This window comes from Caretta caretta, chromosome 1, assembly GCF_965140235.1.
Source record: "Caretta caretta isolate rCarCar2 chromosome 1, rCarCar1.hap1, whole genome shotgun sequence".
NCBI classification, from domain to species: Eukaryota; Metazoa; Chordata; order Testudines; family Cheloniidae; genus Caretta; species Caretta caretta.
Window position 1 is genome coordinate 201,625,830 of NC_134206.1, and position 16,855 is coordinate 201,642,684.

At 49.3% G+C, this 16,855-nt stretch overlaps 1 protein-coding gene across 8 annotated transcripts in view; it reads left to right on the plus strand.

Moving 5' to 3' along the window:
• The window catches only part of BOC (BOC cell adhesion associated, oncogene regulated), an 80,953-nt gene that overhangs the window by 38,372 nt on the left and 25,726 nt on the right, over nucleotides 1-16,855 (plus strand). For all 8 annotated transcript variants that reach the window (XM_048817783.2, XM_048817776.2, XM_048817792.2 and 5 more), the window contains 2 exons: nucleotides 6,596-6,752; nucleotides 8,023-8,301. In XM_048817783.2, the coding sequence (XP_048673740.2) occupies nucleotides 6,668-6,752; nucleotides 8,023-8,301 (364 nt within the window). In that variant the 5' untranslated portion in view covers nucleotides 6,596-6,667. The remainder of the gene's footprint in view (nucleotides 1-6,595; nucleotides 6,753-8,022; nucleotides 8,302-16,855) is intronic.

Below are 16,855 nucleotides of genomic sequence, written 5' to 3' on the forward strand. Positions count from 1 at the left end.
CAGAGCACTGTAGGCCAATGGGAGATGGCTTAGCATTGTGCTAGCCCTGTGTTCAGCTCAGGTTGTGCTGGAGGATATAGGGAGAGCAGGAAATAATTTAAAAAATAACAGTAATACTTGGCACTGCTGTTGCACTTTTTCTCCTCAGAACTAAAAGCACTTTAAGAAGGTGGTGGTATCCCTATTTTACAGATGTGGAAACTGAGGCATAGACAGGCACAGTCACTTGACTAAGGTCACTGAATGAGGCAATGGCAGGGGAACAGAACCAAAGCAACTTCATTCCCAATCCTGTGCTCTAGTCACTGAGTCGCAAGGCCAGCCCATGCTAATCCAGTCCATAGTCCAAGAGATGTGGGGGAAAGAGGGTTGCCAGAGACAGGGTACACTCTCCTGGGCTTCAGCATTTTTCCTCCTGGTCTGTTCTGGCTTTTCATTTTTCCTTCCTCGCAGGCCATTCCCCCTCCCCTGGAGCTGTAAAGGGCATGTTGATGCCCAAGGGTAGAAAGGGGCTGTTTTCCATTTGGGACCCTCATAAATTACAGGCAGTGTGGTAGTAACAGGAATTGTTTGGCTGGCCCTCGTTAAGCAGGAGGGGGCCTAGGTCTGTGGGCAGCATTTCCTCAGTAAAACCTTCAGCTTCTAATCAGCAAACACTTCTGTTGCGGCCTGTGTTTAATGCAAAGTGTGCTGGCTCTTGCTCCATCTCCTCCTCACATCTCTCTTCTGTCTCCTGCTCTCTTCCCTCCCCTCCCAACCTCATTCTCTCTTGCCCGCCTGCCCCCATCCACTCCACTCCCTAGTGCAGTGTGTGTGGCAGGGAACTAGGCTGACAGCTTTTTCACCCCACACATCTGATGCAGCCCTTGTTAATCTCACTATGCTAATGGCCCAGTTCTTTGATTTACTGGGCTGTCTGAAAGGGACTTGGTACCTTCACTGCACTGACAGGAAATTGTTATTTTAACCTGACAGGAAATAATTAAAGAAAGAAAGAAAGAAAAAGGTCTTTCTTTCTTTTTCTTTTTTTCTTTTTTTTCTGTCAACCCCCCCCCCCCGACTTTAACCGTTTCTTTCCCAGAACAGTTGGTGAGTGTGAGGTTTTGATAGTGTAGGGCTCACATCTTGATGAAAGGAAAAGGGGTGCTTCTCGATGTAGCTGCCTTCAGGGGAGGAGAAGAGGAAGTTAGGGACATTTTGAATAAGGTTCCACTACACATTTGGGTAGAAAGGTGGAAATCGTTCCCATGGGACTGCAGTCCTATCAGCACCTAAGGCTAGGGGAAACATGTACTGGGCATGCAACCTCTGGGCATGCAACAGAAATCTAGCTGGGAGACGGGGACATTTCGGGGATTGAGCTGCTCCATTCTGCATCTTTCCCCTTCCCAGATACAAAGAAAGCCAGGCTGGTTTCAGGAACGTTACTGAGATAGAAGTCAATCTACTTTCTTAAAATTCTTGACTGTGTTACTGCCACCACCTTAGGACCAGAATTTTCATTTGATATGTTGGGAACTGAGCGCTTTCGACAATCTGGCTCTGATTGTGGGTACGACTGAACATATGAAAATCTGGCCCTGGATATTAACTATTCTTTCCGTTTTAATTATTTCTTTCATTTCCCCCCATTTATGCTGGCTGTTTACTTTCTACACTTGGCTCCCAGCTATGAAAGGAAAGGTTGTTATTTAGTGCCATGACTCTGACTGGGGCCTTGGGGGAGTACCACACCCTTACTGTGTTAAATGTCCTGCTCTTCTCATTCCACCAACAGCACCGTTTAATCCATCAAGTGCCAAATGAATGGATCAGTCTCAATTTTCTGCCACCTGTTGACTTCATCTTTCTGCCAATGTTGGCCATCAGTTTTGTAATTGTGTGCGCAAGGATGGCCCTAGCTGGGAAGGGTGCATTGCACATCTCTGCTTTTTGCCTCAGTGAAAAGCCTCTGGCAAGGGGGTTATGGAGGCCTGCAGGGAGGTCCTTCCCCCCAGCACATACTCCAAGAAGCACCTCTTTTTTCCTTCCAGTATTCATTCCTCTCTCTGCCAAAGCCATCCACATGGGCAGTGAAACTGAGCTAGTCCGTTTCACTCGGTGTAGGCTTCCCGCACTGCAGGGGAAAACTTAAATCCAACCCCCCAAAATTGTATTGATTGTTTTGTTTTAATTTTCTGAAAACGTTTCTGTTCTTGTTAGATCTTCTAAAACACCAACCCACATTTTAGGCCTAAGCTATCTGACAGATCTTGTCTACACTAGTATAATTAGTACCTGTACTTTAGCAACTGCCAGCAATAGCACAGCTGCATCGTTGATGACAGAGGCATAAGCACTTGTCTAGAAGGGGCTCAGGCATTTGTATTGCCATGCTCTGAGCAGGTTTGGAGATAGCACCGCCTTAGTCCTGTCTACACTAGGGGGTTGGCGTCAGTACAGCAGCAATGTTGTTTGCATTTATTGACATAAGGATATTAATGTTGCGAGTGTAGACACACCTTAAGGAAATAATTAAAGGTTTACAGTGCAGCCGTTGCATGGGTGAGTAGGTGATACTCTTGGCAGGATACACTTTCTGGGCCAGCTGTTAATCCTTGGCTGTGGGGGCATGGGAGGATAAGGAGGATGGTAAATAAAGTCAGTATCCTTTTCTAACTAGTATCCTATGGAAGCTTCCCATGTGTAATGTATTGGGTCTTCTATCCTCTGTATGATGCAGTCACTAAAGAGTGACTTTACCTCATCTCTCTGTGGTATCTGCAAAGCACCTATCACTGTGGTATCCTAGTGTACATATCAATTTATTATGCATGTCTTAATTAGATCCTTTTGGTCTCTCTCACCAATCTGAGGCTGGCTTTTGCTTTTTCCCTACCTTCTCTCATTCCTCTTCCCTCTTGCCATTTTCATCTGCCTCAATTACTTATTCTGTGTAGGTTCTTATGTGGCCCCCACTGCTGTAGTAGCTGAGCATCTCACAGTCTGTATTGCATTTATCTTGACAACGCCCCTCTGAGGTAGGGAGTACCATTACCTCCATTGTACAGATGGTGAAATGGGGCTGAGAGAAACTAAGTGACTTGCCCAAGGCCACTTAGGAAATCTGGGACAGAACAGGGAATTGAATCTGTGGGTACTAGCTACTGGATGCCCTTGCTACTGGATCATCCTTCCTTTCTCAGCTTCATTGTACGCTGATCATGGTATAGAAGTGAGATTTACATCTTGGTGTAAATATGGTCCAGCTTGTCTCTGTCTGCACTCCTCTGGGAAGGGCCTGCACAGCTGGCATGGAGAATCCATAGCTCATAGAGAATCCCCACACTGCTAGGGACTGAACCTGGCCTCTTTTGCTGCATTGTCACTGTGGAGTGCAGCTGTCTTTGAGAGCCTCAGCTATAGTGAGGTAGTCCCTGAGGCAGGCAGGCCGTAGCTCATGTATGGCTTTGTAGATTAGGACCAGGGCTTTCAATTCAACCTGGAAGTGAAGAGGGTGCCAACAGAGCGAGTGGAGCACTGAAATGATATGCTCACAATGATCGTGCTAAATGGGTTGTAGCTTCTGTGTGACGCTTATGCTCACACCCGGGTAAAGAAAGATGTAGTTGTCTTTCCTGGAGGTAACAAAGGCCTGGATCATAGAGGTATGGTCCTTGTTAGACAGAGAGGGGCACAATCTCCTGATCAGCCTGGCGTACCCTCCCCACCACTGCAATCTGCGGGTGATCACACATGTTCAATAGATCTCAGAACTGTAAGTGAGCTGTAGCTCACGAAAGCTCATGCTCAAATAAATTGGTTAGTCTCTAAGGTGCCACAAGTACTCCTTTTCTTTTTGCATATTCCTGAAGTTACAGATAATGGAGTCTTTTGATAAAATAAAAGTGAGTGGGAATTTGTGTAATAGTCGAAGGGCTTAAATCTGCCTTGAGCCACTTGAGGGCAATGTGAACACACTCACTTGGGCTGGTCCGGCAGTGTGTCCTGTGCAGAGCAGTTCTTCTTCACCTTTTTGATACCAGGGACTGGTTTGCTGCCTTTCTAAACTGTCAGAAAGATCTGAGGGAGTGGTGCCAGACCACAGACAGGTCATTGAGAAACACTGCTGTAGACAGTTTAGAGGACATTGTGGGACAGACAAAGTGAGCATGTTATTATATAGATACTGATAAATAAGGGGGCTGATTCTCATTTATGCTAAGCCCTCTTCATACAAATCTGGTAATGTAAACAAGCCTGAAAGTGGGTGTAAATTATTTTTAATATAAATGTTATTATATTTACATTTACTTTAAGGACTCTTTGTATTGCGGGAGTGACAAAAAGGAACCACAGCAAAAATGAGAATCTGGCCTGATATATTTATACACCAAATTAATTCAGAGTGATCCCATAGCATGCAACACACTATCACTTCACCCACTTCTGAAAAGCAGCCACTCTGAGGTGGAATTTGGCAGCTGTTTAACAACATACCTCAACACTGCACAATAGTTTAAGATAGGAATTGAAAAAGAATGTCCTCTACCCATGGAACTCATCCAGTTGGAAGGCATCCATATATTCCATTTGCTAGGTATTTATTTATGATATGTGAACAGGAGGGAGGAAGCCTGAATTGGCTTGTAGAGGTTGAATTCATCAATGGCAAGATCTGCAGAAAAGCCCTTTCTTTTGAATTGCCTGAAGGATACCTTCTACCTCAGCCCTTACCCACTTCCCAACCCCCTCCCACCAAGCATGGCATATACAAATACACACCCAGCATTTCTTGGCCTGTAAGCACCCTGGAGTGTGAAATCTCCAGGCCTCCCTAGGAACCCCCTTTGTTAGAGATCTGATATTGCCAGGCCTCATGCCTGAAGCATTTGTGGTATAATTTTCTTTTCTTTTCCCTTTAATTGAAATGGACATGGAAAGGTACTGTACCAGCTGTGTGTTGCTAAGCTCAGCATAGGCGGCAGGAGTGATGACTGTGGTGTAAAAGCCTAGGGAGATAGCACTGCTTTGCAGAATCCAGACACCAGGAGGATGCCAGCTGATAATGCGGCTCTTCCGATGGCCAAAAAATGTGGATTTCTTTGGTACTAATTGTCTCCTTTGTTGGCCTCCATGGTCTAGTCCGTCTTTGGCTTCTCCTCTGACATCTCAAACAAGGGGACCAGCCAGCCAGCTAGTGCCAGTAATTAACCCTTCTAAGCAGCACAGTCCAGCTGGCCATTTCCTGAGCTAAGAAATGCTACAATTAGTACTCAAACCCCTTGCATGTATCCCCACATAATACAGGAGGAATGTCTCCTTTCATTAAATCCTTTGCCTTTGGTTGCAGGTGATCCTGATTTGACATGCAAGGTTTCCCTGAGCAGAGCTGGGTGGAATGCTGTTGGCAACAAAACCTGAAGCCACCCTACACTGCTTATCAGGGGCTCATTCCAAATTCAGATTAGGTTCATCACAAGGGTGTCTGAAGTTTGTGACTCTTGCAAGCAGTGCTGCGATGTTCTGGATCCAAATTGCATGACGTTTACTGGGATGCAAACCTAGCCAGCACTCCGAGCTGTTGGGTCCAACTTTTCTCCTTTCAGCGTTGGATTCCTTCAAACCTAAAACGTGCATCAAGTGGGGAAATCTCTGTGAATTGGAGCTGGAGACATAGATCCAGGAATGACATAACGATTTCTCTACGTAGCCTGTGATAAATGCCATTTCCTAGGAGAGTGTGTGGGCCCCTTCGCTGATTTTTCCCAGCATTTAAACCAGAATGCTGTCTTATAACCACAGCCAAGGAGGGAGGCAATAGCATCTGGCAAACAAACTTCTTAAGCAGCACTTAACTGGAAATGTTTGCTTTGCTCCTGAAAGAGGTATCTTATACACTGATAGCCTAGCACATGTTGGGTGGGTGTAATTTGACCTGGGGAGTGTGTAGTGTGTAGCCGTATACAGAGAGCTGAGGATGTCCTCCCTTGGGAGATTTTGTATATACCTGAGACTCGATGCAATGGCTGACCGGCTGGGTGACTTTGGACAGGTCACTTAGGGCCAGGCTTACAGAAGTGCTGAACATGCACTTTTGCAATTGAAGTCAATGGGAGCTGCTGATCAGTATACCCCTGAAAACTATACCCTTAATCTTCCTGTGCCAGAGTTTCTCTCTCTAGGAAACAAGGGTGATAATACCCAGGACTTTTGTGAAGCTTCATTAACGGTTGTATAGCGCTTTGAGTGACTCCTCTGGTGGAAAGTGCTAGAGAAGTATGATTATTCATTGGCCCCTTATGCCACTACTGCTCCTGTAAGGAGGGTAGTTTGTTCTGGAGCAGCGCAGGGCATTGGCTTGCACCCTTCTTCCTGTAAAGAGTCCCTGTAGGGAGGCAGTGAAACCAGAGGTGCCTACAATATCCTCCACTTCCCAGGGTGGGGAGTTGGAAAAGGAGGCACCACACCTATCCCTACCTCTGTCCACCCGCTCGGGCCTTCAGTCTCAGCCATCCCTGGGCTTTGTGGGCTCTTCTGTTGAAACTGGGGAAGGCTGGTTGAGGAAAGAGCATCTGAGAATCATGTTTGATCATCTCCCTCCTGTCATCCGCAGGAAGTCACAGGCCCTGAGGCGGCTTATGGGAACCCCGCCTGGGTCCTTCTGCTCCAGGCTGCGCTGCACAGGATGACAATGACCCTGGGACGGAAGAGACCAACGGCTGCCGTCGCCTGCCTCATCCTAGCAGCTGCTGGTTGCTTTGCTAATTTGGGTGAGTTTACTCCTTACCCATTTTTCTACTCTGCCTTGAAATAACTGCAGGCCCTTAAGGTCTCGAAGGAATGGACCCTGCTTCCATCTCAAAGAGATCAGCCCCACCCTATCCTAAAGGGACATTCTCCCCACCCCACCCCCACCCCACACACAGGCTGCAGAGGGTGTTATTGACCCCACTGCTTCATTAATGCGATGAACAACGCCCACCCCTGAAGGGGATCCCCCTTCCGCTCACCTGGTCCAACAATCCATCCCCCTTTTTCGGGTGATTATAGTATCCACAGTCCAGATAGCCACTCCCACACAACCTGCTCCTTCTTGCCATTCCCTGATGGTCAGTGGCAGTGGAGAAGCATGTCATGGGGCTGGGGAGGGTCTCTAGCACTCAAGAAGTTGTGTGATAACTGAGAGCTCCAGGCTGCCTTTCCTTCTGGAAGCCTGCCCCAATGCAGGGGAGGGTTAAGAAAGGACCCTTGAGATCAGCGGGCTCCAGTTCTGCACTTGCCGAATGCACAGTGCGCAGCGGATTCCTGCTGCCTGACCACTTACTGCCAGCATAGGATCCAGCAAAAAGGAGATAAACCGTGAGGTTCAGTGTACTGCCCACAGCTCAAGCCACATCAAAATGAGAGGAGAGGGATCAGGAGTTTCATGTCTGTAGCTGAGCCAGGGTGAGTGGCTGTCCGCAAGGGACAGCATGTTTCATGAGCAGGCAAAATTTTGGTGGTTCTGGCCCCAGTGTAGTCTTTAATCTACCTTTGCTCCAATGCCTGGACAAGCCTAGCCTGCCTCCTGCATGCTTTGAACACCCAGTTCCTCTGTGTCCTTCTCCTAGAAGCTAAGCAGCTCTCTAGGAGCTCAGGCTTTTCAAGTGGTCTGTTATCCCTAAGCAGAAGAGCTTTTCCGTCTCATTTTTAGGCTGCTGCAGCAGCCTCCCAGTAGTGACTAGAGTTGAGGGTCTGAACCAGAACTGTGAATAACCCAGAGGCTTTCAGAGCAGAATTATAGCCCCAGCTTTATGATGGACCAAACCAAATCCCTGGATCCAAACACACACTTAAGCTTTGGGGTGTCCAAAATCCAGAGCTGGACTTTCCAGCTTGGACCTCTCTCTACTTGAGACTGAGTCATTGTACAGTTCCAAGAATTGCTCTGCGTGAGGAGAGTGGCATGGGGTATGTAGTGTGACAGTGGAGGAGATCTCCCTCTGCTCTTCTGTATGCTGATGCTCATCTGGAGATCTTGTCCTTGCCTCCACCATGCAGGTGAATCTCTTCAGGTCACTGTCCAACCTGCTTCCGCCGTCCAAAAGTATGGTGGCTTGGTGAGCCTGGGGTGTGTGGTACAGCCCCTGAAAGTCAACGTTACCTGGAGGCTGAATGGGAAGGAGCTGGTGGGGTCGGATGAGGCGCTGGGGATCCGCATTGAGCTGGGGAAGCTCATCATTATGGCTCTCAACAATCACACCGTGGGCCGGTACCAGTGCATCGCCCGCATGCCGGAGGGAGTTGTTGCCAGCGTCCCAGCCACAGTGACTTTAGCCAGTGAGTAGCTTTTGTCTTCTCCCACCCCACTACTCTGCATTTGATCCCTCTCAATGGTTGGGCCTCCATTTGGGGGCTTGACAGCCTCTGAGACACAGTGGGGCAGGCTGATCCCATGCTCATGGGATCCCCAGTCTGCTCATGCTGGGATCCCCAGTCTGATCCCAGGCTTCCAGAGTAGTCCTTTGGCCTGGGCTGTTTTGTAGCATATTTGACACAGAGGCCTGCCGTGTTCTACCTTAGCAATAGGCAAAGTGATCCTTGTACGTGATAGACTGCAAGCTCGTATCATGATACCTTCTAAGAGTAACTGCATAAACCAATGAATAATGTAATATTTCCCTGCACCTATGTCTGCACTTGAGATAGATTGAGTGATTTTATATTTCTCCATCTGCCTGGTTCTTGGGATTGCCTCCTTCAGATTAAAAGGAAAGTCTGCTATTCCATGCCGGAGAGAGGAAGGGCTCAGAGGGGTGCTATTGTATTGCTTAGAGAGAGGCGGTGCTTGCATATAGCCAACAGGGGTAGGGAGCCGGGCTCTTCTTTGAGCTCCTCTCATGTTGTGGGGGAAGTACGTTCATTTATTGGGGGGCATGATCATACTCGGATGCGTCTTGTATCAAGGCTTGTCTCTCTAAGGGGGGGTGCTTCGAGGTGCTCTTGTTGACATCAGAGTGTCTAATATGTTGGGGTGTGCTTTCCTTTCCAGGGGGCGTTTCTGACTCGCGTTGCAGTGTTATTTGTGTGGAGGGTCAGTCTTGTATCAGGGATGCTTGGGTTGGGGAGACCTGAGATCCCGGAGCCTCATTAATTTTGGTCCATGTGTCACGCTGTGGGACTGCACTAGTACTTCAGGGTATATCTCCTCTCCGGGGGCTACCCTCATATTTGAGTGTGTCTTGTAGGAAAAAGATTCATAGACTCCAAGGCCAGAAGGGACCGTGATCATTTAGTGATCATTTAGTCCGACTTCCTGCATAATACAGGCCAGAGAACTTCCTCCATATAATTCCCACAGCGGATCTCTTAGAAAAACTTGGAAACTTGACTTAAAAATTGGGCAGTGTTGGAAATCACCCAAAGTGAACCCTGGTAAATGTGATGGGGCCACATCTCCGACAGGGCTTCTTGTTTCAAACTGGGATCTACGCTCAGGTCAGAGAGTGTGCTGAGTTATGGGTGCATCTCAACGCGGGCAGCACACTCAATTTGGGTACGTCCTTGGCAGTGGAGGCACTCACGTTGGCATCATGAAGCTCTCTCCATAACTCCAAATCCCTCGGCCCCAGCCTGGAGTCCCCTACTGCACCCCAAACTCCTCATCCCCAGCCCAGAACCCACACCCCCAACCAGAGCCTGCACTGCCCCTGCACCCCAACCCCCTGCCTCAGCCCAGTGAAAGTGAGTGAGCATGGGGGAGAGCGAGCCACCGAGGGAGGGGGAATGTAGTGAGCGGCGGGCGGGGTCTCAGTGAAAGGGCGAGGCTAGGATGTTCAGTTTTGTGCAATTAGAAAGTTGGGAACCCTAACTGAGGTGGGGACATGGTCTTCTTGAGATGCTGATGCTGGGGAGAGGAGTGTTCAGAGGTAGCACTTGTGACAGGGCATGTCTATGAGGAGAATGCCATTAGCCGTAATCGCCAATGGACAGAGCTCCTTCGTAAACTCCCTCAGTTGGTCCTCGGAGGAGGAAGGGAGGGAGCTGGGGAAGGGGATATGTCTAAGAAATTGAAGGAGAGAAGATGTTTGTGCAAAACGAGGGCCGGCTTTGTGTTAAAGCCAAGAACTATTGGCTTGTCATCAAGACATTAATCAGAAGTGAAATGTTTAGGTCGGGCTGGGTAGGAGGAGAAGGAGAGAGAGAGTGGAGTGGAACAGCAGCTCTTGCTCTCGGAGGCTGGATGGGAGGGGGCTGTCATTGGGTTGAAGCCATCGGGGGATTTGGCCTGGGCTTTGCACTTAGATTAAGTTTCAGAGAGCGCATTCCAGAGCAGAATGGGGGCTGTGTTTTGCCGGTGGGCTGGCCCAGGAGGGGAGCAGAGAGGTGGATGGGATTACCAAGGGCATGGTTTGCATTTAGGAGGGATAAGGAGACCAGTGCACGCACGCTCCTTAGTACGGTTGTTTGCTTTCAGGCCTCTCTTAAATGTCATTGCTTGGACAAAGCCATCGTTGTTCAGTTTACCTGGGTGCTGCCCTCCCCCTCCGGCTCTGGTGACTGAGGGGAGACAGGCTGTGATCGAGCTGCTAGTGTGCAGGAAGTCCCCACCATCCTTCCTGAGACAGACTCCAGCTATAACCACATCCAGTGCTGTAGTGGGGCCCCAGAAGTTGGCCTGGTGTTGATTCAGGCCCATGTATACTCCATCCGTGCCCTCACCCTCACCAAGCCAGAGAGAACTTGGGCTGAATTGTTATGCTGGGGCTTCCAGTTAGCACGGGCCTGCCAGTGTGACTAAATATTAATAACAACATTTACAAGGCCTGACACAAGGTGTAGAGATCAGGTAGATAAATGGTCCTTGGCCTGGGCCACTGAGCTGGAATCAAGGAAGGGGGAAGATGAGACCTCCCCATCACCACAAGTGTCTTGCCACTGAGAGGAGCTAGGAGGATCAGATGGGTTGCAGAAGGAGGGTGAGGGCTTGATGGGCTTTGTTCCCACCACTAGGGGGATGGTTATTAATGCCATTGAATGGGTCTTGTGACCTGAAAGAGAAGGTGGGTTAAATAAGTGAGGGACAGTAACCCATTGTGAAGCCCTCTGTGCTACATGGCTTGTCCCCTGAGAACTCATGTCTTCTTCCTAGACCGTCAAGTTTCAGCACCTTGCAGGGTAGCTGCTGGGCCCTGCTGAATCATTCTCTGGGGCACCTGGCATTGGCCACTGTGGGAAGACAAGATACTGGGCTACATGGACCTTTGGTCTGGCCCAGTATGGCCGTTCTTATGTTCTTACCATTTTGGCACATGGCTAAGTGGGCAGCTCCCACCATGATCCTTGTTGTCTTTGGGCAGAGGGTGCCATGAGAGTGGACAGAGTGAATCCCACTGCGGGGCAGAGAGAAGCTGGGGAGCCCTGGAACAGATCCCACCTTGGGAAGAGCCCCAAAGGGAAGGGGGAGAAGATGGAACTGAGGGTGGGACATGAGCGGGACAAGCAAGGAGCAGCACTTCTCGGGGTATGTGACTGATTGGCACTCCTGAGCCGATCTGTGATCAGGCTAACTCAGAGGACTGATTGAGACTAACAGTTAATTCCAGCAGTAGAGGTAAAACTGGCTATAGTTTTATAGCCCCCAGGAAGGGAGAGATTTGTGGAGGGGATGGAGGTGGAGTTCTTAAAGCAACAGAACAAGGATCACTTCGCCAGTGTTCAGCTCAAGTCTTCAGACACGGTGCAGATGATTTCTTGGTGTATGTGGTTAGGGTGCTAGAAGGGTAACTTATTGGAGCTGGAGGGGCCTGCTGTCTCTTCCCGCTTCCCCCCCCCCCCCCCCCCAAACACCAGCCTAGTGTATAGAATAGATGGTAATGACCTTGATCACTACCAGCCTAAGATGCATTGGAGCAGGACATCTAGAGAGGTTCCATATCCAATTCCCAGTCCCTTGGACTGTTCTGGGTCCTAGCCCTTATGCGGAGAGTGATTGGAATCCAGGGAAGTCTAAATGGGGCAGTGCATGGTCACGGGGGCTGAAGGATGGAATGAGACTCTGTAAAGGCTGCCTGACTTTAAAATATATAGTACAGCGCTGGGCATATGGATATAATCTGTTGCTTCTCTTTGCCATCACTCCCAGCTCCCCTTCCAAGCCCCTTCTTCTAGTAGTCTCCTAAGAATGAAGTGCACTGTTCACTACGTGGGTGTGACTTCCATGGAATGCTTTGGGAGGGACGACAACAGTGGTAAAAGTTGCACGTTGCTGAAGTTTAGTCATCAGGACCCCTATCCAGCAAAAGCCTTTAAGCACATGTTGAACTTTAAGCGTGCAAGTAACCCTGTAGAAGCCAATGGGATTGCTTGCATGCTTTAACTGAAACCTGCTTTGCTGGATGAGAGTGAGTGGACGGAAGTGGCCAAGCAATGGAACATGCACTATTAAGCAGGTACACAAAATGAGCGTAACGTACACAAAAAGACTGATGAGGGGGATGTAGCAGGAAAAGCCACTCACACAAAGGTCAGAGACAGTACTGCTGTAAGCTAGAGCAGCTCACGGGGACTTCAACTGGAGTTGCACCTATTCATGCCGGGGCTGAATTTGATCCCACTGAATACCAAATGGAGGAGAGTGGCGATTACGTTCCCGTTGAATGCCCAATCAGAATCCTCCTTCCCCCCGTATACCACCCCCCCCCCCCGAACAAGCACTTGTGGGAGGAGAGGAATATACTAAACTGGGTTTTCTCCTTGTCAATCACCTGGTTGCAATGGAAGATGAGATAAAGGGGTGCATACATACTGGAAACACTCTCGGACCTGAGAGGGTCATTCCTTCATGCCCTTTCAGTTTCTAGAAATGAAAGTAGCAGAGCAGCCATCAGCTTTGGCTAAACCCATGGGAGCAAGCCTGGTGTTGTTGCAAAGTGCCAGTGGGCAGTGACCCCTGCTCTGGGGCATGTTTGGGGTCCCTTAGGAATTTGCAGCTGTCTTCTAAAGAAACCCATTCATTTTCCTTCTGCCTGGGCCTCTCAGCTGATGACTCCCCTGACACAATGGAGGGGGAATTTCATCTCCATCCTGAAAAAGCATTTGCTCGCTTGGCTCACCTCCGCCAAAGGCCTCTGGCTACAAGGCCAGGGGTGGTGTGGGGCGGGGGGGAATGAAAACACAGGCGGCGCTTCCTGAGTCAGTCACCAGAAGGGAGGCATGTTGGTCATGATGTGGCTTGGAATGTGCGGGGGGGAGAATGTGGGGACATGATGGGACGTTAGCATACGATGAGGGGTGCGTGCGTGAGGAGCTGTTTGAAGGGGATCTGAGCACTGCTCCTGGGAGGCTTGGGGGTGACTGTGAGAGGACCGGCATGCATGAAGGAGGTGGGGAGAATGGGATTGTGTGCATCTCACCGTGGCACTCGGAGAGGGCTGCATCTGTTACTCCTCATGGGGAGGAGACTGACAACTGGGACGCAGCTTAGTGCAGGCGGAGAGCTCTAACCCCATGGGGCTCTGGCAGCCAAAATGAGAATTAATGAGGAATAACTACCCCCTTGCTTTGTGCTGGAGGAGCCTCAGTCCTTGCCATTTCCTGTTCTCAGAGGTCCTACTTCCCACAGTGATTCTTCTCCACCCCTGGCGTGAAGGCAGTAGGGAAGGCTCAAACCCTTGGGGCCTGTACTTTTTAGTTCCACATGGTCTCCCACTTGGGTCTGATCCGAACTGATCTGTCTAGTCCATGTACTTACCTGGCCCCCTTGCTGTAGTACCCAAGGGCCTTAGTTCCTCCAAACGAGGGCTCTCCTACTAGTCCTAGGATGATTCTTTGCCCTGTCCATCGCCGTGCCAGCAGGGGCCTAAACACACAGGCACAGACAGAGGCTGCCTTTCTCTCTCTGTCCACAGCCCACCCTAAAGAGAACAAGAGCTAACCCTATTTTTGTTAAAACGGTGGCTTCAGCACAGTTGGAGCTCAGCCATCCCCAGTGCCCTCCATCTGATGGTCTCAAAGTTCTTCACAGACAGTGATGAATTGGGCTATCACAGCTCTCCAGTGAATTTAAGGTTAAGGTCCCAATGGGCAACCACAGTGAGTAGGGAAATAGAGCAGTGGTAGGGTCTAGCATGGGATTTGGGGATAGGGAAAGCAGGTAGGAGCTGGCTGGATGTGGGGAGTAGAGCCAAATACAGACGGTCAGTGAGTGTGCAGGAGAAGCTGTCACCTGCAGCTTCTGCTGGTCTCAAAATTCCCCATCTCGCCTGCCTGCAGAAAGGAGTCCTTGGGGTCCCTCCAGCTCACGTGACACCCCCACCGGGCCGGGCCAGGTAGGTGCTGGCACTATCTTTGCAGCAGCACCTCAGCCCAGATATGACCACACTTCCCCTCTGTTTGCCAGACCTGTTTGTATGTAGGTTGTGAGTGCGCATGGGCAAACACGTGCCCCAGGGGAGGCAGGTTTGAACTCCAAAGGCCTAGGTGGAAGCCACTTACAGATACAACTAAACATTATTTGTGGGGTATGGTCATTTACGGGAACGATCTGGCATTAAACTTTTGAATAACTGATAGTCAAAATAATATATTCTGTGTCCCGTGCTTTAAGTTCCTTATCTTTCCCTTCTCTTCCTCTCTTGGTGCCTCTCTCCTTTCTCTGCTTGTCATGGCTCCCCACCGCCTCCCCTATCACTGCTCTTGGCTCTCTCCACTCCCACCCATTTCCTCACCCTCAGCTCCCCCAGAGACTAGGCTGGTGGGCTGAGAGATGCAGGGAGGAAGGGGGGGTGGATACCCCTCTTCCCTGGATTGGCAGAGTAGCTGTTGTGATATCAAAGGGTCGTACTCCTGGAGGTCTGGGGGTGGAGGGCCCCACTGATGCTTGCCCATCTCACCAGCCTTTGGCTCTGCACCCTCCCGTGCGACAGGGAGATATTATCCCCACTTTACAGCTGGGGGAAAATGAAGCACAGAAAAGCAAAGCAACTCATTGAAGGCCGCACACCAAATGGGTAGCACAAGCAACCATAAACCCCAGGAGCCCCAACTCTGAGATCTATGTGTTAACCTCAAGACCATCCTATGACGGGTTCCCCCCCGGTGTGCCACCTGGAACTGGGGTACCACTGAGCCCTCTGACCCACCAGCTTGGGCTCCGTCTCTCACTGTGCTGCTGTGACAAGCTGCAGACCCGCTCCTGGTCCTACACTTCCACAGCATTCACCCAGGTAGGGACACACCCAGCTGCAGTTACATGCAGGCGCTCTAACCAGCCACTGCATGAATCAATAATAGAAGGGCTACAGCCAAGGTAACTCTCAGCTCCCCAGGCATGCACCCCCTCTGGAGTATAAAGCCAGAATTATACTGTCTGGCACTGCACAGGGATTTGTACAGTGTAAGCTCATAGAGTCGTGCATCCCCGCCCTTCTTCATTGTTGTACTAGAAAGGCTAGCTGTGGGTGTCACCCAGAGTAAGCACGATTGAAATATAGATACATAGTCAACATTCCTAACTTTAGATACAAAAATGATACATGCATACAAACAGGATAATCCTATTCAGCAACTCATAACTTTGCCAATGACACCTACATGACCTGTCTTGTACAAAATGCATCATCATTATGCCATAATCATATCATAATATCACTGAAGAATATGGGGTGCAGTGTCCTACTTGCCCATCTCACCAGCCTCTGGCTCTGCACCCTCCTGTGCGGCAGCGAGATATTATCCCCGCTTTATAGGTGAGGGCAAATGAAGCACAGAAAAGCAAAGCGACTCATTGAAGGCTGCACACCGAGTGGGTGGCACAAGCAACCATAAACCCCAGGAGTCCCAACTCTGAGATCTATGTGTTAACCTCAGGACCATCCTTCCCCTCTAGACACTCAGCTCAGTGTCTGAAACACTCTCTCTAATTGCAGAAATCTCGTTATTTTCCGTGTCCTAAAGAACTATGTTCACTGGTGAGCTGCTCTGCATCTGAGGTGTTGGTCTCTTTCTTTCTCCAAGCTCACTGGCTCTTAGGCCTCTTTGCTCTTCTGGGTCTCTCTGTGTTCATATAAACCCCTGCCAGCACTGCTGGAGCCTGGGCCTTGGCAATGAGATCGTAATTTGGCCGTGATTAATTCAGACCACCAGGGTGCACATTAATTTTCCTGATGCTCGTTTATATTTTGATGATCAGAGAAGTATGTGTGATATGGGCAGGCAGACTTCTGCTTCTCTCCTTTTCTCCGCCCCCTTCTGTTTGTGTCTCTTCCAGCTTAATCCCTTGATCAAGTGTCAGAGGAGAAAACACACAGCACCCTTCCCCTCCCCCAGGGTAACATTCATTATCAGGGGAACAGAATGTGCTGCATGTTAAGAGTTAACCTTCATCTGGCTTTAATACTCAGTGGAAACATGGCTCCCCTTCTCCGCTTGTCCTAAAGGATTAATCATGTTTCTGAAGTTCACTCTTATTCCTGTTTTTTATTATTTTTAATTGAATGATGCCAAGAAATTCTTGAAGTCTTGAGCACGTTCGCTGCAAATCATTGTTATGACATTGCTAAACCTCTCCTTCTCTTTTCAACCTTCTCCCTCCCTGCTTCTTGAATCTGGGCACTAGAACCGTCTCTAAACAACACGCCTGACAACGAATGCGTTTGGGAAGGTTTTTCAGTACATTGCCAAGGGAGCTGGTTTTTATTTAAAATTAAGAAGAATCTTGCTTTAATCAGAAAGTCTGTTTTGAGAAATTTCATGTCACTTTTCCAGGACTGTGGGTGGGAGAACCTTGGAGCCAGAGTTGTCTTTGCTGTTGGAGAGCTGGTATAAATCCCAGAGAATGAAAACACATTTTTCCACTCTCCCGGTCTGCCAAGGGAAGGTCATGTGTAGTCTG